The sequence below is a fragment of the Lissotriton helveticus genome, chromosome 11 (assembly GCF_964261635.1).
Source record: "Lissotriton helveticus chromosome 11, aLisHel1.1, whole genome shotgun sequence".
Classification (NCBI taxonomy): domain Eukaryota; kingdom Metazoa; phylum Chordata; class Amphibia; order Caudata; family Salamandridae; genus Lissotriton; species Lissotriton helveticus.
Genome location: NC_136072.1, coordinates 1,099,843,554 through 1,099,866,842, shown reverse-complemented (window position 1 = coordinate 1,099,866,842; position 23,289 = coordinate 1,099,843,554). Strand labels below are relative to the sequence as shown.

Here is a 23,289-nt window from a genome sequence, read left to right as displayed (position 1 = left end):
TCAAATGCACATATACAGTGGCAAGAACCACAGTCAAATGTACATATACAATCAAATACATATATACAGTGTCGAACACAACAATCAAATGCACATGTACAGTGGCGAGCACCACAGTGAAATACACATTTACAGCGGTGAGCACCACAGTGAAATGCATGTATACAGAGGCGAGCAGGCAAGCACCAAGATCAAATACACATATACAGTGGTGAGTTCCACAGTGAAATGCACATTTACAGCGGTGAACACCACAGTGAAATGCATATATACAGAGGCGAGCAGGCAAGCACCAAGATCAAATACACATGTTCAGTGGTGAGCTCCACAATAAAATGCACATATACAGTGGTGAGCACCACAATTAAATGCACATATACTGTGGTGAGCACCACAGTCAAATGCACATGCACTGCGGAGAGCACCACAGGCAAATGCGCGTATACAGCACAGAGCACCACAGTCCAATGCACGTATACAGCAGAGAGCACCACAGGCAAATGCACGTATACAGCAGAGAGCACCACAGTCCAATGCACGTACACAGCACAGAGCACCACAGTCTAATGCACGTATACAACAGCGAGCACCATAGTCCACTGCATGCACATAGTGGCGAGCACCACAGTCAAATGCACGTATACAGCGCTGAGCACCACAGTCAAATGCACATTTACAGTGCTGAGCACCACAGTCACATGCATATATACAGAGGCGAGCAGGCAAGCACCACGATCAAATAAACATATACAGTGGTGAGCTCCACATTAAAATGCACATAGACAGTGGTGAGCACCACAGTCAAATGCACATGTACAGCAGCGAGAACCACAATCAAATGCACATATAGAGCGGTGAGCATCACAATCAAATGCACATATTGAGCTAGCTGTGAGCACCACAGTCAAATGCACATATAGAGCTGAGAAGCACAATCAAATGAACAGATACAGCAGTGAGCACCACAATCAAATGCACATATACAGCCGTGAGCACCACAGTCAAGTGCATATAAACAGCAGCGAGCACCACTGTCAAGTGCACATATAAAGTTGCGCGCACCACAATCAAGTGCACATATAAAGTTGCGAGCACCACAATCAAGTGCACATATAAAGTTGCGAGCACCACAATCAAGTGCACATATACAGTTGCGAGCACCACAATCAAGTGCACATATACAGTTGCGAGCACCACAATCTAATGCACATATACAGTGGTGAGCACCACAGTCAAATGCACATATACAGAGGTGAACACCACAGTCAAATGCACAAACACTAGTAAGCAGCACAATCAAATGCACATATGCAGCAGTGAGAACCACAGTCAAATGCACACATACAGCAGAGAGCACCACAGTCAAATGCACACATACTGCGGTGTGCACCATAGTCAAATGCACATATACAGCGGTGAGCACCACAATCAAATGCACATACACTGGTGAACACCAGTCAGATGCACATATACAGAGGCGAGCACCACAGTCAAATGCACATATACAGCGGCAAGAAACAGTCAAATGTACATGTACAGCTGCGAACACCACAATCAAATACACATATACAATGAAATACATATATACAGCGTTGAATACAACAATCAAATGCAAATGTACAGTGGCGAGCACCACAGTGAAATGCACATTTACAGCGGTGAGCACCACAGTGAAATGCATATATACAGAGGCGAGCAGGCAAGCACCAAGATCAAATACACATATACAGTGGTGAGCTCCACAATAAAATGCACATATACAGTGGTGAGCACCAAAATCATATGCACAGATACAGCAGTGAGCACCACAATCAAATGCATATGCACAGTAGAGAGCACCACAGGCAAATGCACATATACAGCAGAGCGCACCACAGTCCAATGCACGTATACAGTGGACAGCACCACAGTCCAATGCACGTATACAGCGGAGAGCACCACAGTCCAATGCTTGTATACAGCAGCGAGCAACAGAGTCCACTGCATGCATACAGCGGCGAGTACCACAGTCAAATGCACGTATACAGTGCTGAGCACCACGGTCAAATGCACATTTACAGCAGTGAGCACCACAGTGAAATGCACATATACAGCGATGAGCACCACCATCAAATGCACATATAGAGCTGTGAGCACCACAGTCAAATGCACATATAGAGCCGTTAGCATCACAATCAAATGTATGTATACCATGCGAGAACCACAATCAAATGCACATATACAACAGTGAGCACCATAAGCAAATGAACAGATACATCGGTGAGCACCACAACCAAATGTACATACAGCGGTGAGCACCACAATCAAGTGCACATATACAGCCGCGAGCAACACAATCAAGTGCAAAATATACAGCAGAGAGCACCATAGTCAAATGCACACATACCGCGGTGAGCACCACAATCAAATGCACCTATACAACGGGGAATACAGAGCAAAATGCACATACACCTGCGAGCACCACAGTCAAATGCACATGTACAGCAGTGAGCACCACAATCAAATGCACATATACAGCGGAGAACACAGAGCAAAATGCACATACACCTGCGAGCACCACAGTCAAATGCACATATACAGCGGCGAACAGGCGAGCACCACAGTCCAGTGCACAAACACAGAGATGAGCAGCACATTCAAATGCACATATACAGCGGTGAGCACCACAGTCAAATGATCACATATAGCGGCAAGCACCACAGTGAAATGCACATACACCTGCGAGCACTACTGTCAAATGCACATACAACAGTGATCACCACAGTCAAATGTATATACAGCGGCGAGCACCACAGTCAAATGCACATATACAGCAGTGAGCGCCACATTCAAATGCACATATACAGCGGCGAGCACCACAGTCAAATGCACATAAACAGCTGCACATATACAGCGGCGAGCACCACAGTCAAATGCACATATACAGCTGCACATATACAGCGGTGAGCACCACAGTCAAATGCACATATACAGCGGTGAACACCACAGTCAAATGCACATATACAGCGGTGAGCACCACATTCAAATGCACATATACAGCGGTGAGCACCACAGTCAAATGCACATATACAGCGGTGAGCACCACGTTCAAATGCACATACAGCGGAGAGCACCACAATCAAATGCACATATACAGTGGTGAGCACCTCATTCAAATGCACATGGGAGTTAACACGGACGTCAGAAGGAGCTAGTTCTATCGGTACCGTGTTATGTGAAAGAGTATGATACATAGGCTGATACATATATAGGCCAACGGCCCTAGGAAAAGCCCCCATACCGACGGACCACGCACGGAACCTGGGCATCATCCTGGACTCCTCACTCTCACTGACCAGACAAGTCAACGCCGTCTCATCTTCATGCTTCAACATCCTACGCATGCCCAAAAAAACATTTCACTGGATCCCCACCGAAACAAGAAAAACGGTCACCCACGCACTGGTTACAAGCCGTCTGGACTATGGAAACACCCTTTACGCCGGTTCCACCGCGAAACTACAGAAAAAACTCCAACGCATCCAAAATGCTTCAGCTAGACTCATACTAGACATCCCCCGCACAGACCACATTTCCGCTCACCTGAAAGACCTTCACTGGCTCCCCGTCAACAAGAGAATAACGTTCCGTCTCCTCACCCACGCACACAAAGCCCTATACGAACTTGGACCTGATTGTCTCAACAAGCGCCTTTTCTTTTACACCCCCACCGGCCAGCTGCGTTCGTCCAACCAAGCCCTCGCCGCTGTTCCGCGCATCCACAAAGCCACCATGGGAGGAAGATCCTTCTCCTACTTAGCGGCCAAGACCTGGAATTCCCTTCCCATCCACCTCCGCCTTACTCAAAACCACCTAGCCTTCAGAAAACAACTTAAAACATGGATATTCGATAAGTAAACCTCCCCCCCCCCTTCCCCAAGCGCCTTGAGACCCTATGGGTATGTAGTGCGCTATATAAATTCTGACTTGACTTGACTATATTATTAATCTTTTGTTCAAAATGTGCTTCAAGATCATCACAGAGCATCTGGGATGTGGGGAACGTAGAACCACTAGTGGTCGGATTGGTAAATTCTTTCAACATTTTAAAAAGCTCTTTTGAGTAATTCTTTGCCGAATTAATTCTGTCAACTATGTGGGTCCTTCTTGCGGTATTGCAGTTTTTTAAAGTATTTCCTTAATGCAGTTTAATTTTTCCTTTTCTGATTTAGCTTTTCCTCTAGTTTCGCTCATGTTTTCTGCATACAGACTTTTCCTTTTTCAGGGATTCAGTGTACCAGGGAGCGAGAGTATTTTTTCTTTAATTTATTTGCTCAGTTTCAGTGGGGCAATGGTATCTAAGGCCTGTGTAAATGAATCCTCAAAAACTTTTAATGCAAGATCTATGTCTTCATAGTCCCTAAAACAGGAGTAGTAAAAGCAGGGAAGAGGTGGAGGGGACAACCTTCCTCCAACATCTAATAGGTTTCAAGACATTGCGGTGGACAGCACTAGGTTTCCGAACATCTAAGAGAAAATTTAGAGAAAAGTGATCAGTCCACCCCAGGGCAACTGGGGGGGATCAACCACTATGTTAGGGGCATTGGTGAAAACTACATCCTGGGTATGCTTGGCTATGTGGGTGGGACCCACTACCTTTTTGTAGAGACCTAGGGATAAAAAAATCTGCGAGAAGACGAATAGAATTAGAGTCAGACTAATTAACGATATGGTAGTTAAGATCCCACCAAGAGCAAAAAAAGTAACTGCCGCTAAGATATGTGGGGGCTAACCATATAATCTTCGCGCTGAAATCTTTCTTTTTACCAGGTGGGCGATAAACCAAAGCCCCTTCCAGTTTAGATTGGAGGTGGTTTCTAATTGAAATATTATTTCCAGACAGGAAGTGTGGAGCAGGAGTCCAGAAGTTTAATCTTTAACGGATTTAGTGCAGCAATAGCCACTCCGCACCATTTTTTTAGCTGCCAATGAAGCCTAGATAAATTATAATCTTAGGAGAATGCTACTGCATTAGATGGGAGGCAGAAGAGTGTAGCTAAGTTTCGGTGATGAAACATAGGTCTGGTTTGGTTGTATCTAGGAGTTCCCAGAGCTCTGAAGCATGCTTTGGAATAGAACGCATATTAAGATCTTTATTTATTTATTTTTGAAACTTGTAAAGCGCGACAAATGCCCTCGGACGTCTCGGCGCTGTGGACTAAACAGTCGGGTGCTAATTTATTGGTTAAACAACCATGTTTTTATCATCTTGCGAAAGTGCATCTGTGAATGGCAAGTACGGATCTGCAGCGGCAGAGCATTCCACAGTCTGGTCGCTGAGGCCACAAAACGCCTATCTCCTCAAGATACTGTCTTTGATCATGGTACTTGTAGCTGATGTGCCGTCATCGAGCGAAGTTGCCTGTTGGGACAGTATGTGGATAGCTGATTTATCAGAAACGGAGGACCTAGTTTATGTGCGGCTTTGAAGGCAATGCATAGAGTTTTAAATTTTATGCGATTCCTGACCGTAAGCCGGTGATCGTTTCTAATCACATGCGATATAGGCTTAAATTTGGGAGTCCCTGACAGCATTCTTGCAGCCGCATTTTGGACCGTTTGTAGTTTATTAGTTACCCTGCATTGTGCATTGGCATATAAGCCATGGAACTGAGGAGAGGTACCCCTGGCGGTATCAGGAGAGATACTATTACTGCCAGTTAAAGGGTTGTGTCCTGTGGGCCCAAGAGCCTCATATTTTGTTGGGGGGAGGGGAAAGGGACACAAGACAAAATGCACATATTGCAGTGCCATGGACCTTTCTTATCCAAAGGAGGTAGTTCCCCTATACAAGAGGCACTAGAGTTAAGATTCCTTATCTTTAAAACTGGTATAAGATAGGAAGCACATGGTTTACCTAATAGAAAATACAGCCTTTCTGTCAGCAAGAGGTGTCCGGGTGCAGACGGGCTTGCTTTTGACGTGTGCGTCCACATCGGGGCTACGTTTAACCCCTTCGATGCACATGACGAGCTCGGCTCGTCATGAACAATGATAAATATGTGTTTCCAGCACAGCAGGAAAATCTCCCTAGCAGCCAAGGTGTTAAATAGCCAAGCAAAAGCCCGGGAAAAGAAGTAAACTAGTGGTACAGAGAGCAGCACCGTTCAGACACAGGCTGAGTAAGTCTTATTAAAAAGTTATTTTAATCATTTAAGATCGCTAATTAACATCAGTACCAAAAGCAGCAGAAAGATACAATGTCTCCTAAAGCTATTTCAATAAAAAATAGTAATCAAGTGTGACCTTCATCTGCTCCTGCACCTCACTCTTTCTTTCTCTCTCTCACTCTCGCTGTCTCTCACTCTCTCTGTCTCTCTCTCGCTCTCTGTCTTTCCCAGTCACTCTTTCTGTCTCACTCACTGCCTGATCTCCTTTTCTCTCTCTCTGCCTCTTTCTCTCACTCTCAATCTTGCTTTAGCGCTCTTTGCCCCCCTCTCTCTCTGTCTCCCCCTCCCCCCTCCTCCTCTCACTCTCTGGATCTCTTTTTATCTCTCTCTGTCTCTTTATCTCTCTCTCTTGCTCTCTTTCACACTTCCTCTAGCCTCCCTCTCTCTCTAGCTCCCCCTCTTTCTCTCTCTCTTTCAAACTCTCTAGCCCCTCTCTTTCACACTCTCTCTAGCCCCTCTCTTTCACACTCTCTCTAGCCCCTCTCTTTCACACTCTCTCTAGCCCCTCTCTTTCACACTCTCTCTAGCCCCCCCTTCTCTTCCACACTCTCTCTCTCTCTCTCTCAGGTTCCCACCTGTTTGTGCTAGCTCTGTGTTGTTCCCGTACATGTCCACGGACGCGTTGCTCGGCGCCACCTCTCGCGCGTTGATGATTTCCACTTTTCCTGTAAAAAAAAAAAAAAGAAACATTTTAGGATCAGAGGAGGTTCTAGCCTCCCTGCTCGGCCAATGGCATTTAAGGAGACCTTTCTAGAAGCCAAGGTGACTCTACGCATGACAGCAGCACGGTCATGGGTTCTACTGCTGTGTCTCAAACGGAAGGCAAATCACACTTGAATTAATTATGTGCTTATTGATAAAGGGCGTTTCAGCACTCTGTTCATCATCTCCTTGTGTTTGCTTTGTTCGCCCTAATTTGGCAGCGCATGCCCAGACGTGGGTTCCTTGCTCACTTTGCCACTGGATGATGAGGGGGTGTTACCCAGAAACCAGTCCCAGGATGCTTGTTTCTGGTTCAGGGAAGACCTGGCTTGGCAGTTCGGGCTGGACTGTTCCCATGAGGCACAGGGTCAAGACTGATTTGCATATAGCTGGGTCTGAACTGAGGTGGCGAAGTGAGCTAAAGAATGATGATGGATTCAACCAAGATCTTTGACTGGGAGTGAGTGTCTGAAAAGTTTCAGCGCTCTGTTCATCATCTGCTTGTGTTTGCTTTGTTCGCCCCAAGTTGGCAGGGTATGCCCAGATGTAGGTCCCTTGCTCACTTTGCCACTGGATTCAAGATAGCCTGGCTGATGATGGGTGTTACCCAGAAACCGGTCCCAGGATGCTTGTTTCCAGTTCAGGGAAGACCTGGCTTGGCAGTTTGGGCTGGACTGTTCCCATGAGGCACAGGGTCAAGACTGATTTGGCGAGGCGGTTAGTGTCTGAAATGTTTCAGTGCTCCGTTCATCATCTCCTTGTGTTTGCTTTATTGATAAAGGGGTGGCAGGGCTGGCTTTAGGGCAGTGCGACCGGTGGGGCTGAGCTGGCCTGTGGTGGGGGCACTGACCTCAGGTGGGGGTGCTGTGTTTAGCAATAGTTTATTATTGGAGAGAAATAGGGCACTGTTGCCCGGTGGAAGTGAAAGAATCGGAGGAGGAGGTCATGTGGTGTGGGGGCGCAATACAGGATTGTTGCACCGGGTGCCACCAGCGCTAAAGCCGGCCCTTAGGGGAGGGCTGCACTTTTGAGGCTGTTGTATGGTACATGAATATAAGCAGAGGCGCAACTAGAGACACAGTTCGGGTGGTGGCAACTAAAGATTTCCGGGGGGGGGCTAATTCTTCCAGCGATAGAGTGGAGATGCAGGGGCTCTAAGAAGGGGTGAAAACACAACAAAGCCTTGTTAACAAGTAAATGGTCTTTTAAAGACCTGTAAAGTACTCATGTGCGGCTGCAATAAGACGGTCGCCAGCCCGGGAAGCTTTTCTCAGCCCAGGCTGACACACACGAGGGGGCAGAGGGACTGAAGCCCTTTGAGCCTAATGGGGGTTGCACGTCTGAGTATAAGTAAATACATAAATATTAAAGTGTATATAATACATAGGTTTCTGTAAGCCCTGTATATTCACCCATCATTAATTTATAATAGACGATTTATGTGAGGACTCAGTCCAGTTTTGACATCGCAATGCCTGCTTCCAGAGCCATCACTCAAGGTGAGGCAGTGGCGTAGAAAGGGGGGAGATGTGAGGTTTGGGGGAAGCGATAGGCCAGGACCCTCCTCCCCCGCTCCTCTATTCGCCCACCGCGGGCGGCAAACGCAGGCGCTGCAACAGGCAGCATAAGGCCTAACTACCTTAAGTAAAGATCTATAGCCAGTTCAGTCAAAAAATTGACATGAGCAGTTCTAGGTTTTATTATTTATTATTATTCAAATATACATTAGATGCTTTAGTCACATCTACCGCATTGCCCGCATCAATTCTTGTCTATGGCTCTTTTTGTTGTATATATGTATTTTAAAAGCGAAAACAAATCTTCTAATGTATATATGAAGGCACTAATGGATACTATTTTTTTAATTCAAATGTGATCTGTCGGATTTGAATAGTTATTTATGAAAAAACGAAATAAATAATAAAGTGAAAAATAATTTCTTATATTCATGAGTGACAATTTTGGTCTATTTTTGAATGTTTTAGTAATTTGGTGTGTGGGTACATGCCATTGTTAGACCCAGAACTGCTCATGTCAAATTTTTGACTGAACTGGCTATAGATCTTTACTTACAGTGTTTCTTCCCTATGTATAGCTAGTTCATCAGATATATAGGGGTCCCCTTTTTTCAAAAGAAATAGGGCCTAACTACGCCACTGAGGTCAGGTCAGGTCTCAGAACAGAGCAGCTGTTTAGAAACACTGCTTTTCTTTCTCTTTCTGTTGCTCTTTTTAAATAGCTTACAATGATAAACAGAGAGAATGTGTTTATTTTTTAACTCCTTAAATACATAAAAGCTAGAACCTTTCTGCATGCTTCTACACATGCCGAGCTACTGCGGTTTTCAAATCATTTTTATTTTAAGAACTGACTTGGTATAGAACTGCTTCTAATATCTGTTTGCAACAAATTTCTAACAGGTATTTGATGTGTTTAATTTTGCACTAGAGTTATCTTTATTCTTCATGTTTGAAAACATGCTCACTCTTTCATATGAAGGAGCTACGCACCAAGGGTTTAGCCCCCAGATTCATCAACGTCCCGATTTGCGAGTCCTTAATAGCGATTATTAAGGAATCGCTATTAAGGACTCGCAAAACGGGATTCATGTAGAAATCGCACAATTAAATGCGATTTCTACTGCTTCCTTATTTGCGATTCGCTAATTGCTAATCGCAAATAAGGAATGACTCCCCATTCATTCCTATGTTCCAAAGGCCCATAGGAATGCACCACAGCCTCTGGGCACTAGTGCGCTGCACGTTGATTGCCAAGTATTCTTACAAGGGCAAAAAGGTGAGCAGGGAAGTCTCACTTTTGGAAGATATCAGGCTTGGATAACAGAGTTTGGGCAAAAAGTAATGATATTGAGCAGAGGTCACTGTTATGGCTAAGTGCATATATTATGTAAATTAATACAATTACACAATAAAACCATTAAAATTAATGCAAACACAAAAAGAGAGTGCCTCGGTGCCTTCTGTAGCCAGGGCATCGCCCCAGACTGGCTTCTAGCATGTACAGTCTCTAAGCATGTGCCCTACAAATTCTGATAAAACGATGCTATGATGGTGACTGGTCGGCATCCATTACTCTGCAGACCGTGCCCGAGGCATCGGTTACTAAAGAGTCAATGGGCAACCACATGTGCAACATGTCCAGGGTTTCTTTCAGCCACATCTGGGCTCAAGGGAGGCATCTCAGTGTGCCAGAGCGCATGTGGCAACGACTGTAATCCATGCTCAATAACCCACCTTCACCCAAAAGTGAACTGGACCCCATCCTACCAATGGAAGTGCTGCTGGTTGGCACCCAGGAACCTGGGTAGCCTCTTAGTTTTGGGCCAGTGGGTATATGGTCAGGAGGACAGGAGCCGACACTACAGAGCCCAGTCCTTTCGAAAGGTTCACATGCTGATGTTACGGGAGCCGCTTCTGATAGGAAAGTAACTCACCACTCACACTGCAAACTGGGGATAGTAGACCCTCTCATGAACAGCTGGCCAAGTTTAAGGTTTAGGTGCAGGGGAGCTGCAGGGTCTTGATCACCCCTGATTCTCAAAGGTAACTGAGAAAGACAAGGTTCAGAAATACTGGAACCTTGGAACTGTAGGCCTTGGAGAGACGCTTCGAGTGTAGCAAAATGAGGCTGACCAGCCTAGGCCAACAGAACAGGTCTGAAGGCACAAAATAAACTGCAGGGAGCCCTGTGTTGGGACGGGAAGTCTTCTGCATGTCTCTGGAGAGAGTGCTTCCCCTGCCTTATGCTGATCTCCAGGGAAGTCACATAAAAGTTATTGTATAATTTCTGGATCCCTAACTCTGCGGGCATGACAATCATGCATGTCCACTGAGGGTGCCCCTGTTTACATGGATTGAGAACAGAAAGCTTGGCTCTGAGGTTGAGTTGGGGTCATGCATAGTGCACCTCTACTTCATTGAGTGACTACTGCCCTCTCTACCCAGGCAGTGGTAGATGGACACTGGTGGTAGCATTAAATCTGTAGTCAGACATCCCTGTATTCTGAAATGGGTGGGTTACTAGCCACCCACCTGATCAAGTCTGTGGAGTCTCCCTTACCTGTGGTCCTCTTGCCTATGTCTCTCTGGGACGTGTGTTTGAGATACACTGGGTGTACTGGGAAAGGACGGTGAGTTGAGCCATTGTGTGCAATGTGCGCTGTTCTGCTGGACATTCCAACTCGGGGTACCCCTCCCTATTCCTCGGAGAAGCCTGGTGGGCTGGGGTAGACACTCGCTCTTATCTGTGTTTAACTGCGCTAACTCTGCTAGGAGGGACCGTCTCCCCCTTTTCTGCTGGGTGATGGTCAGGGCCTCCTGGCTTGGAGTTAATTTACATTCTTCTCTTGGGAATAACCCGGGCTGGCACAATGAGAGACAGAACGTCACCCTTTGCATGCCTTGGAGATGCAGTGAACATGCCACAAATGTGTCTCACGACTGGAGGGGCAACTGGGATTCAAAAGTAGCAGACCCTCTGATTGAATCAGCCTACCAATCAGAGGTGATAAAAGCCTGGCTTTGGGGGTAATTTTTTGTTCAAAACTCTATTCTGAAAGGGTGTCCCTACACAGGTCAGTCTAAGGCAGCCAATCACGCCACTTGGTTTGATGGCAATATAAGAAACTTACTTACCACATCTTTGTCCCCCCCCCCCGCCCCCAGATAAGGGTGGATTTGAGGACGTTTTCTCTGTGACGGATGGATTATGCTGCAAAGTAATTTGCCAGTTTGACAAGGAGAAAGAGCATCAGTCAGAGAATCGGCTCTGGTGAGGCTTGTGAAGCTGCCGCTTGGGAACACAAGGAAATTACAGACGGCTGCTCAAGATAAAGAAGCTTGCAGCACATCAACAGAGACAGGGAAGCTTGATCCTAGTCCTTGAGAGTGAGATAACTTTGTCCAGACCCCTCCCCTGTGCTGTGGGAGCCTGTGTGGTACTTCCAGTTACAATCTTTAGCTGGTGAAGAGTGTCCCATAGTACAAGCCTCACCTTCCTTTTTGAGACATCAAATAGTATAACGGTGTACTGACACTCCGGACAGTCACTATCCTCCCACAGCTAGCCACTGGCCATTGTGCTAGTGGGACTCCAGTATACTGTGCCAATATTATCAGACACCTGTGATCTGATCCCTGAAGCCACTAGAGCTGTGGCCTCTCTCAGGATGGGAAGGCACTCCTGTTTCTTTGAGTGGCAGAATAAGGGCTGATCAAGAACATTGGACTTCACATCAAATGCTGAAACTATATTATTTCACTACAAGGATTAGTATAATGACTTTAGCGAATATGAGCAGCCCTGTGCAACATGGTCTGTAATATGCAATGCTAATTGTGTGTCTAGATGTTAACTGTGCTTTTGTAGTGCTTAGCGTCTAGCAGCTATGATACTGTTTGGGTTCAGAACTCTGGCCCAGAGGGTTGTAGAGACATTTTCCTTTCACTGTTAATGCTAATATTATGTGTAGTATAGTTCTCTTGTGTGTAGTAAAGTACTTTTCTTCTTAGAATGTAAAGCACTGACTGGACATTGATTTCATCAGCTGGTAGTTCCGTTGTGCAATGTATTCTGAATTCTAAACCCACATCACCTCCTTGAGTAAGACTTGGACTGCTCTGTCTCGCTACCCTGAGAGAGTCAAGTGCTGGAGATGAGTACTTAGTTATCCAGTTTTGCATCCACTAGTATTGAGATCCCAGGACACCAGTAGGGAACACTCCAGTTCATACGATTGGAGCACAGTAACCGCTAAACCCCCTTAATCCCTCAGCACCTTGAGACCCTCATGGGTGAGTAGTGTGCTTTACAAATGTATGTATTGATTGATTGATTGAAATGGGGTCTAACACCGTGAGGTTCTCTTGGACTAAAAAGGAGGCAAAAAGGGTCCCATAGAATCCATCAGGAAAAAGGACAGTGCAAGCTGGCAAGGCAGTCTTTTTGTGGTCTCAGTGCATGCACGAGATGCAGTGCAGGCTGACCAGGCAGGGGAGTCCTTCTATGGTCTTCGCGCATGCAAGAGGGACAGTGCAGGCTGACCAGGCCTGCGCATACACAACCATCTAATGATGCAGATATCATCAGTGTGGGCATGTCCAGTTAGGCTACGGATTGCAAGAAGGCTCACTTTCACTCGTCACTCTCCATGCAAGGAATCTGGTATTTACTAAGTCAGGGTTAGCTCTTCTCCACCTGCTCTGCCAGGCTAGTGCCACAGCCACCATTACTAGCAGCCACCATTTACCGTCAGTTAATATTCTGCAATCCTGCGTTACAAGCAGCCACAATCTGCCTCAGTTAACATTCTGCAGTCCTACGTTACTAGCAGCAACAATCTACTACTGTCAGTTAACATTCTGCAACCCTGCATTACTAGCAGCCACCAACTACCGTCAGTTACTAGCAGCCACCATCCACAGCCCAATAACGTTCTGCACCCCTATGATACTAGCAGCCATTGTCTACCGCCATTTAACATTCTGCAACCCTGCACTATTAGCAGCCACCATCTTCTGTCTGTTAACCATCTGCAACCCTGTGCTGCTAGCAGCCACCACCCATTAGCATTCTGCAATCCTGCTCTACTAGCAGCCACTGTCCACCGCCCATTAATATACTGCTACCCTGCGCTAATAGCAGCCACCATCTACCGCCCATTAACATTCTGCAACCCTGTGCTACTAGCAGCCACCGTCCATTGACTGTTAACATTCTGCAACCCTGCACTACTAGCAGCCACTGTCCACCACCCATTAACATTCAGAAACCCTGTGCTACTAGCAGCCACCACCTACCACCCGTTAACATTCTGCAACCCAGCGCTACAACCAGCCACCACTTACCGCCCATTAACAATCTGTAACCCTGCGCTACTAGCAGCCACCACCTACCACCCGCTAACATGCTGAAACCCTGCGCTACTAGCAGCCACCATCTACCACCCTTTAACATTCTGCAACCCTGCGCTAATAGCACACACCATCTACCGCCCATTAATACTTTGAAACCCTGCACTACTAGCTCCCACCATCTACCACCCGTTAACATTCTGCAACACTGCGCTACTAGCAGCGACCATCTACCACCAGTTATTATTCTGCAACCCTGAGCTACTACCAGCCACCATCTGATACCAGTTAACCGTCTGCAACCCTTCATTACTAGCAGCCACCATCTACCGCCGTTTAACATTCTGCAACTCTGAATTACTAGCAGCCACCATCTACCACCTATTAACATTCTGCAACCCTGCCTTACTAGCAGCCACCATCTACTGCCAGTTAACATTCTACAACCCTGAGCTACTAGCACCCACCATCTACCACCTGTTAACATTCTGCAACCCTGTGCTACTAGCAGCCACCATCTAACATCTGTTAACATTCTACAACCCTGTGCTACTAGCAGCCACCATCTAACACCTGTTAACATTCTGCAACCCTGCATTGCTAGCAGCCACCATCTACCTCCTGTTACCATTCGGCAACCCTGCCTTAGTAGCAGCCACCATCTAGCACCTGTTAACATTCTGCGACCCTGCATTACAAGCAGCCACCATCTACCACCTGTTACCATTCTGCAACCCTGCCTTAGTAGCAGCCACCATCTACCACCTGTTAACATTCTGCAACCCTGCATTACTAGCAGCCACTATCTAGCGCCAGTTAACATTCTGCAATCCTGCATTACTAGCAGCCACTATCTAGCGCCAGTTAACATACATGGCACAAGTGGGGTGCAAAGAGTCTCTGCGCACTCAACACCTCTCCACACATGTAAGGGGTATGAAGTTATTTTTATACTCTTGACCCTCACAATGCACATGACGTCACAAAGGTAACATCATTGAAGATATCAAATAACATCCTTGATAAATTAAGTCTTGCTCCATATCTCCATGGTCTGCCACTCACATCACAGTTTTATACGAAAACAATGGTCCTTAAAAGACATAATAATGATGTGATTCATATATACTTGAGTCAGTGCTATATTGATGATGTCCGGCCGGACAATCAATGTAATGAATTATAAATGCAAAAACAAATAGGAGCACAACAATACAGTGGGACACAATCCTGCGTCCTACACATACACAAAACAATTACATTTGGACAGAAACATTCCAGGCAAGACAAAGGTAGCTTGTGGAAAATACGAATCATGAGGGCCCTCTTTCTGTTCCACATCTGTCCTCTCCACGTTGGAATGTGGCGTCTCCTCCCATCTCTTTGCCCACAAAAGCTATTTCCGGTCCGCAGAACAGGCATGTTTGCTTGGTTTCATGATGCAGAGGGTGAGGCTTACTGAATGGGTGAATGACTGTGATCCCAATGAAAACACTGAGCCTTTACAAAGCGCCGCGTACGGTCACTCAAGGCTCTTGCTATAACACTGCATTCTCGCCCATTGTATTTGAGTCCAACTTTTCATATTTGTAAGGTGCAAAAACTAAGACTTTATTTAAGAAATGTTTTACTTTTTGTACTGTGACTATACGCCCCATGGCCTAGGTTCTTCCTGGCAGTTTTAATGTGTGATTTACTGATTTTGCTGAATACTTTATCTGCTCACGGGTACATAACGGTTTCTGAGTTGTAAATGTAGATCTTGTAATACGTACCGCTGGCCACTAGAGGACACAATTTCATCAGAGTTTACGTGCTGAGAGAACAGGTAACAGCAGCACAAAAATAAAATAAAAAGTCTCTTTACAGTTCTTTATTCAGCGATTCTTCCCAAGCCAAGGCAAACACAGAAGCTGCGTGCATGTAGATTTTTTTCCAGCCAGTTTCCAAATTTGAGCTTTTATGATTCGAAGCAAAAAATGATCAATAATGACATTTTTTTTTATTTTTTTTATTTTGCAGAGTTTTATATAGCGCGAACTAGACCCGAACTGAATCAGGTATCAGAGCGCTTTACATAGCACCAGTTACGTTACATGAGGACACGCATTCATTTTAGGCACGGGGAGATTAAGTGATTTGCCCAGAATCACAGGAGGTTTTTTTTGGTGTCGTTACCGAGACTCGAACCCAGATCCCCAGGACCGAGGTCGAGCGCCCATGATCTGACAGCTGTGTTTAAACTTTTAACTGAACTGGTATTTTTAGGTCGAGCCTGCGAAAAGCACGCAAAGCGCGTTCTCGCTGCGAGAACTATAGTCGCCGGCTCAGCCGACAACGAGTGGAGACAAGAGATGGCCACGCGCAGCATTGAGAAGCATGGCAGAGGCAGATTCCGACGCGCGCCTTGGGATTGGGTCACGCGCGTGAGCTTCTACCTTAGACAGCTTACAACACGCGCCTTGTAGGTTTCTGTTTCGTTTGTACTCCACGACGAACAGCAACGGAGGCGGCGGAAGCACTGGAGGAAGGGGTAATGCTCGTTTAAAATTGTAGCTTTCTACCAGCGCTTTGTTTTCCGCGTTTTGCTGCTTCTTTTATTTCAAGGAGTTTTCACAAGCGCTTTTTAAGTTGTAGCTTTCTACCCGCACGTTGTTTTTGGCTTTGGTGTCCTTACCCTGCCCACCGCTTCTCACTCTACGTAGGGATCCCTCAACCCCTAGTGGATTTCGTGCACGGTGCCCCTCAATCGCCGCATATCTCTTGCACTGCACAGCACCTCAAAACAAGTTACGTCTTCACCTCCTGCACACTACCTCTGCGCTACCAGTACCTCTTGCACGGTGCCACCCTGATGACCGTCACCTAGCTCTGCCCTTACCTCATGCATAGTGCCGCGCAGATATCGGTAAACACGTGGCACCCCATACCTCTAACAGTACCCTTGCCATGGCAGAAACAACGTGCACCCCCCTCTGGTACAATAAATAAGGTGCTCCCCTAACTCTCACACAGCGCCAACTCTGGTGCAGTTAAGCAAGGCATGCCATTAAACAAGCTGCACCCGCCTACCTCGCGCATTGTATCCCCTGGTGCTATTAAACCAGGCCCTTCCATACGTTTTGCAGGAAACCAGCTGGCTCCTGCGCCCCGCCATAGTTGTGTGTCCCGGGCATGGGCCCAGCTCCCACGTGCTAAAGCCGCACTGCTTTTAGGCGTTACCTTATGAACACCCGCCATTAATTCTTTTCCCGCATTAAAGACGTACCCAATGACAAAAGGGCATCACTATTTACACATAAACAAAGCCTCTGTGCAGTAACACAACCAGTACTTGGCCTGAGGCGTGAAAAAATAATTGACAGAAACAGTTCTTTTTCTTCACATCTGCCTCCCGCGTGCTCTTTCATGCAAATCACTGTTGCAACAACAAACATTGGCATGTCTTTTATCTTACACCTTTTTATCTTGGTCCTGAAGAAAGCCAGCATAGTTATAAGGCACTGGCTGAAACATGTATACCCACCACTGGATGTGAGGGGTCGTAACTCGCCTCCTACATCCAAAAAGCCTTATTTTTAACCGCTGACGGAGGCCCAGTTATTAAAGTTTAATTTACCCTCGGGTACTGGGACCCCCGCCAAGCCGTTTTAACATCACTATACCTTACACCTCACACTGCACACTCAGCAATATACCTGCTCCGCTGTAATCAGGCGTCGAAGCACACCCGGGACACGCTAGGTGTTACTGGGTGGGCCCGATGATGAAGCATGCCACCAACTAGGTTGGTGGGTGAGGGCTTCATGAACACACCTACAAGGTGTTCCTACCCCCTGACAAAACATATTTGAGTCCTTTAACTTAGTAGTTGATGAGCTAGTCTCCTTTTGATTAACTATGTCAGATTCAGTGTCAGCTTTACTTACACAGAGCAAGTACAGCAGTGACTGCAGTGGTGGAAACTTTCATTGCATACACACAGTAGGTCTATCACGGGCAGGGCTTTAAAAGGGATGAAAAAACTGGGGGAGGGGTGTCTCTCAAAGGGGCGTGGGCAGTGTAATAAAGGGCGTGGCTCAAAAACACGTAAGCTAAAAATCTGTGCTTAGCATAGTGTGCCGCCCGACTTGTATTTTGCTGTTTCTGTCATTGCATCCAGGTATATGATAAAACTGGTAATATAATACCTACATCAAGTCAGAACTATTGGCTTTGTCCATGGAGACAGTCTTGGCCACGTGGGGCGGCCGCTGCTCATCTCTGACCAGACGTGGCATTCTATCCAAAGGTGAGGAGGGGGAGGCTGTCGCCACTTTCTCCTTCACAAGCGGACACACCACAGCTTCAAAGGAGCCTCCTTTCCTGCATCAACCAAAACTTTCCCCGCTCAGTGCTTCTCCAAGACCAAAGCCCCGTCTCTTACGCGGACTTCACATTTCTCTGTCGTGGGTAATGCAGTGTCACAGCTCGGATGTGGCTTCTCGCATGCAACTATTTAATGGAAAGGGTCATGCCTAGTGTGCAGTTTCACTGTAATGGTACACAGGGGTAGGCTGTTCTTTTAATTGCCCCATCCCTTCATACAGCGTGTACAACTCTTCCCAGACTCGAATGCATTTTGTTCTTTATTTCTTGCTACACGTTGTGTATGTAGGTGCTAAAAATGCATGCAATGTGAAAAGAAATACGGTCTGCTTAAAAACAGGCATTCAGTGAATCGCTGCCTCAGATACATAGCAGTTTTGTTGCTTCTTGAGGTCCTCGTAAATAAAAAACACAACTTTGACGTGGAGATAAAAATTGTACTTTGCTTCTAAATTCGAACATATGGCTTCTTTAGTCAGACTTAATTCGGTAAATGTACAGAGCGATGCAGAAACAGTAACAAATCTGCTTCTGCTTGACACCCCTCCCTTCCAAGGAGTTGGGCAGCTCTCAGAGGCAACATGCTGATTTTTGCTGATAAAATGGGTAAGCAACAGCTAACCATTCACAAACAATGTTTATATACCAATTGCAAATAAAAAAAAAAATTAATGCAAAGCATTGTCATTTACAATGGCAGTAACTCAAACGTTAATGCTGCGAGACCTATTGCATTGTAAATGCTTGTTAAGTATTGTTTACAGCTGAGGTTTAAAATATAGCTCAAGCCTAGGTCCAAGGAGCAGTGTGCACCTGTATAACATACATTTTTACTGTAGCAGGAGGATATGGGACCTGAGGTGCTTTACGTACATGAGTATTGTGTGTGTGGAGTCTGGCGGGAATCCGATTGCAGAACTAGGATGCGGTGATGGGGTTGGAAAAATGCAATTCGGGCAGTATTAGCACACCGCATGCTTTTTGTGTTTTAAGTTACACGTGTATACATATGTTTACATTTCAAATATATTCACAATTTCATGCACATCAATGGAAATCAAGTTTGCAAGCTGCAACTTGCCTTCTGATGCTAATAAACCGTACTATTCCAGACCGAGCGGATTAGGGTTCCAAACTTGATCCATGTTAACAGGACATCCTGGTTCTTTCTTTTTAAAAAACAGTTAACAGCTGCATTAGTCCAGTTGGTTCAATGGAAGCAACCAAACTACAACTCCCAGAATGCATAGATAAAAAATAAAACAAATTGGGAAAGAAATATAAAGCGCTGCAGATATGGACTTCTCTTGCAACCATAATATGGGCCCAGTCAACCAATCTAAAGATGGGCCCAGCGAAATCCCGCTCCTTGCTAGTACCCAGTGCCACTTACCTGTCTGGGCGTCATAGATGTTGAAGTAGAGCCCGCCTCCGATGCCCATGCTGTGCGCATTCATGAGCCCATCACAGACGAGAGCCGCGATGGCAGCATCCACCGCCGAGCCATTCTCCTTCAGGACGTCCCTGCACGTAACAGAAGGACAACCAATCAGAATGTCTCCTCACAATGCACAGAGGAGGGATGTGTGGAGGCCCTGGCCCCAGGTTTGGGATACACCCTCCGAGCAGGGTCTAGGCTAAAGGAGTCATCATGAGGTGAGGAGGCAAGGCAGAGAAGAGGAACCAGCTAGCCCAAGGCCCTGAAGTTAAGTGGGAGAAAAGGTTAGATGGGATGGTCACAGAGCTGTCAAGATTCCCAGTTCCTTACATGAACAGATCATTCAAATCAGGTGTTTACTGGTATCCGAAGTCCTGTTTGTGCTATTAAGATGCGAGGATGCAAGACCCGGAATGCAAGGAAAGCACCTGTAATAAATGAGGTAATCAGGCACAGAACGAGGACACTTCCGAGCTCTGTGGGCAGGGATTAGTCTGGTTGCATTTACAGCCATTACCACGGAGAATGACAGGATGCCGAAGCAAATATAGTGGCCGCTTCTGGCCTGGCTTCAAGAACACTGGTACATTACGGACAGCTGTGTCACCACTCAAGCCACTAGAGGGCGCTCGATTGCAACAATTTGTCTCAAGGATAGCCTGGTATGCTCATAGAGTCTGAATCAGTGATACTCAAAGTACAACCTTATAATAAAATAATAATAATAATAATCCACATTTGTGAAGCGCGAACAATCACCGTAAGGGTCTCCAGGCGCTGGGGTCCGTTGGGAAGATTAAGCAAAATGCCCAGAGTCACAGGGTGCTGGCTAATCTGCTGCAGGCGCCAGGAATCGAACCGTGATCCCCAGATTCCAGCGCCAGTCGTCCTGGCTGCGGCGCCCCCTCTCCCCTCATGACCTTAAAATTCGGCCCCTGGTGCCTATTTGCTAGCACTAATACTTAGAAAAATATTTTAAATAAATGGGCAAGCATTTATTAATCTGCAAATAAATGCTTGCCCTTTAGATTTTCGAACCTCCTTACACACTCCCTGACCCACCCAGACGCCTCCTGCCACCCTGCTGGCATCAGTGTGGCCCTTGGGCACACCACAAACTGTACTTTGTGGCCCCTGGGCAAATGTTTGTGAGTACCCATGGTCTGAATCATGGCAAATTGTAATTTTGCTTGGGGTTTTAAAAATCTCTGTGCCAGAGCTGCCATTCTTCAAGCAGATGGAGACTGCGTATGTTGTTGTGAGAAGGAAAACCACATATATGTGCGGGCTATAAGAAGTCCTGTTTCTTTTTTCTGTGTGCAGTTTTTATACAGCACAAACTCGACCCAAAGGTATTAGAGCGCTTTACATGAGCACCAGTTACGTTACACAAAGACACATTCAGTATTTGGTAGGCGCAGGGTGATTACGTGATTTGCCCAGAAGATGTTGAGACAACGCCAAAACTAGGACGATGTGGCGTATCTTTGGAGGGAAACCAGGTTCAAGTCCCTGTCGGCTCAATATCCTGAGATTCGGGGCAAATCACTTACTCTCCTTGTGCCCACCACAAATGAATGTGTCCTTGTGTAGCAAAACTGATGCTCATGTAAAGCGCTCCAATACCTTTGGGTCGAGTTAGCGCTATATAAAACCTGCAGCAACAAAAAAAAGTCGGCAGCTCTGGCATTGTACCACACCCGTTGCTTACCAGATTTATCTTCAGCCTTTGCGAGACAGACATCTTGAGAGCACTTCAAGCTCCTTTGCTCTCACAACCGAGTGCGCCTCAACTCCTAGTGTTTGCGCCACGAAGCTTTAACTGGCTGTTAGCAGCGCTAATAAAGTGCATAACTGCTGACTCAGGCTTTCTTGTGGGTTTACATTGCGCGATTGACAACATTATATTTGCATATGAAAAAGCTACATTTTTTGCTTCACAATTTTGTATGTTATGAATAATGGAACCGAGTGAAAAGTAACAACCAAGGCACTTGAAGGACAAATTGATAATGTTGAAAAGGATTACACAAATGAGGGAGGAATGTAGGGAGGTCTGAATTCAAATTTTATTACTAATCGGATTAAAAAAGAGATCACAAACACTAGTACAAATCATATATATAAAAAGGACTTTAAAAAAGGGAAGACAGAAAATCAACAAATTAACAGCAAAAGAAACATTCAAAACATATTTATAAAATCTTAAACAAATTAATTCTCAGACATAAAATGGGAAATTTATAAAACTGTGGCATTAACAAATAAGTTCTCTACGCGCGTTTCGGCGACCAGCGCCTTCTTCTGGAGTAGCCACGTATATCATAAATAAAGCAAAAGCGTCACAGGATAAAGTAATCAAATGCAGACTTGTTTTTCTGTACAACAGTGATCTAATAATAGTTCGAAAAGGTTCTGAAGCCGTGAATAGTTGCTTCAAATTTGTGGCAAGGGAACTTGTATTACTGGATTAACACACTATATACCGTGGTATTTTATGTTCTTTGTTGACGGTTCATGTAAATTTAAAAGATCAGTCAGAATCCTGATTGGGTATATTAAATTGCAACACTCGCTCTTCAAAACATTTTAGCGGAATCTCATAAAATTAAAAGATGGTTCCCGATTCATAACTAGCAGAGGAGCCTTCTTGATACAAAGATCTCCTACTTGGCAGTGCAATGCTGCAACAAGTTATTCTGTTCCAAACGGCTGAAACGATTGAAGGGCGAGGCGCGGGTTCTCTGGCTTCTTGGGTATGTAGGCTACAAGTAGGAGATCGAACTATTATTAGATCACTGTTGTACAGAAAAACAAGTCTGCATTTGATTTGTACTAGTGTTTGTGATCTCTTTTTTAATCCGATTAGTAATAAAATTTGAATTCAGACCTACCTACATTCCTCCCTCATTTGTGTAATCCTTTTCAACATTATCAATTTGTCCTTCAAGTGCCTTGGTTGTTACTTTTCACTCTGTTAATCCCTGACCTAGGACTTACAGTATCAATTTGTTCAGGGGGTCCTTGATACCTTTACGCAATGAATAATGGAACCACCATGTGACTACTCACTTTATTAGAGGTAAGCCACGTGTGTTGTTTTTGCCAATTCTTGTCATTTTTAGGTGTTGCCTAGACAGCGCACCTGCTGAATTTTCAAGACATTTTGTTGTCAATTAATGGTCTTAGAGACCACCTATTGCTTAAAATTAGTAGGCTCCATTGTCACTTTCACTTCATTACTTCTGAATGATCATCTGCTGTCATGTGTTCGTCCCTCCCCTGGAACATGGACGCATTACTTGTGCCCTTCCACAAGTTATTTTGGGGGTGCTAAAAATTCTGCTCACACTCTTTTCAGGTCTCTGTACCTCTCACTGGGTACATGTGCATCAACCAGAGCTAGTCAGCTCATTAGCTTAAAGGAGCCTCATCAAATGCATGAAGGAAGGGAGCGCACTGCCTCCCATCAGCATTTCCAGCACATCTAAAGCAACTTGTTACGAACTTCTGAAGAAGGACAATAATGCTGAAACGTGTCTAGAGATTTACAGCACTGGCTGCACCAACAATGGTGAAAACTAAAGACTTTTACTGAAGTAAGTGGTACCATGCACTGTATTTATCATAATGCATCTGAGCAAACAGGGTGCTGGGATGTGAGGAAGTGCGCTCCATTCCTCCCTTGAGCTGAGGAGAT

The 23,289-nt window shown here is 45.6% G+C and overlaps 1 protein-coding gene across 2 annotated transcripts in view; it reads right to left on the bottom strand.

Annotated features, from left to right (window-relative positions):
* GGT1 (gamma-glutamyltransferase 1) overlaps nucleotides 1–23,289 on the bottom strand; it is a 784,209-nt gene that overhangs the window by 85,096 nt on the left and 675,824 nt on the right. For both annotated transcript variants that reach the window (XM_078667770.1, XM_078667771.1), the window contains exons 3-4: nucleotides 19,545–19,675; nucleotides 6,785–6,874 (exon numbers count right to left, since the gene is read on the bottom strand). In XM_078667770.1, coding sequence (XP_078523896.1) covers nucleotides 6,785–6,874; nucleotides 19,545–19,675 — 221 coding nt within the window. The remainder of the gene's footprint in view (nucleotides 1–6,784; nucleotides 6,875–19,544; nucleotides 19,676–23,289) is intronic.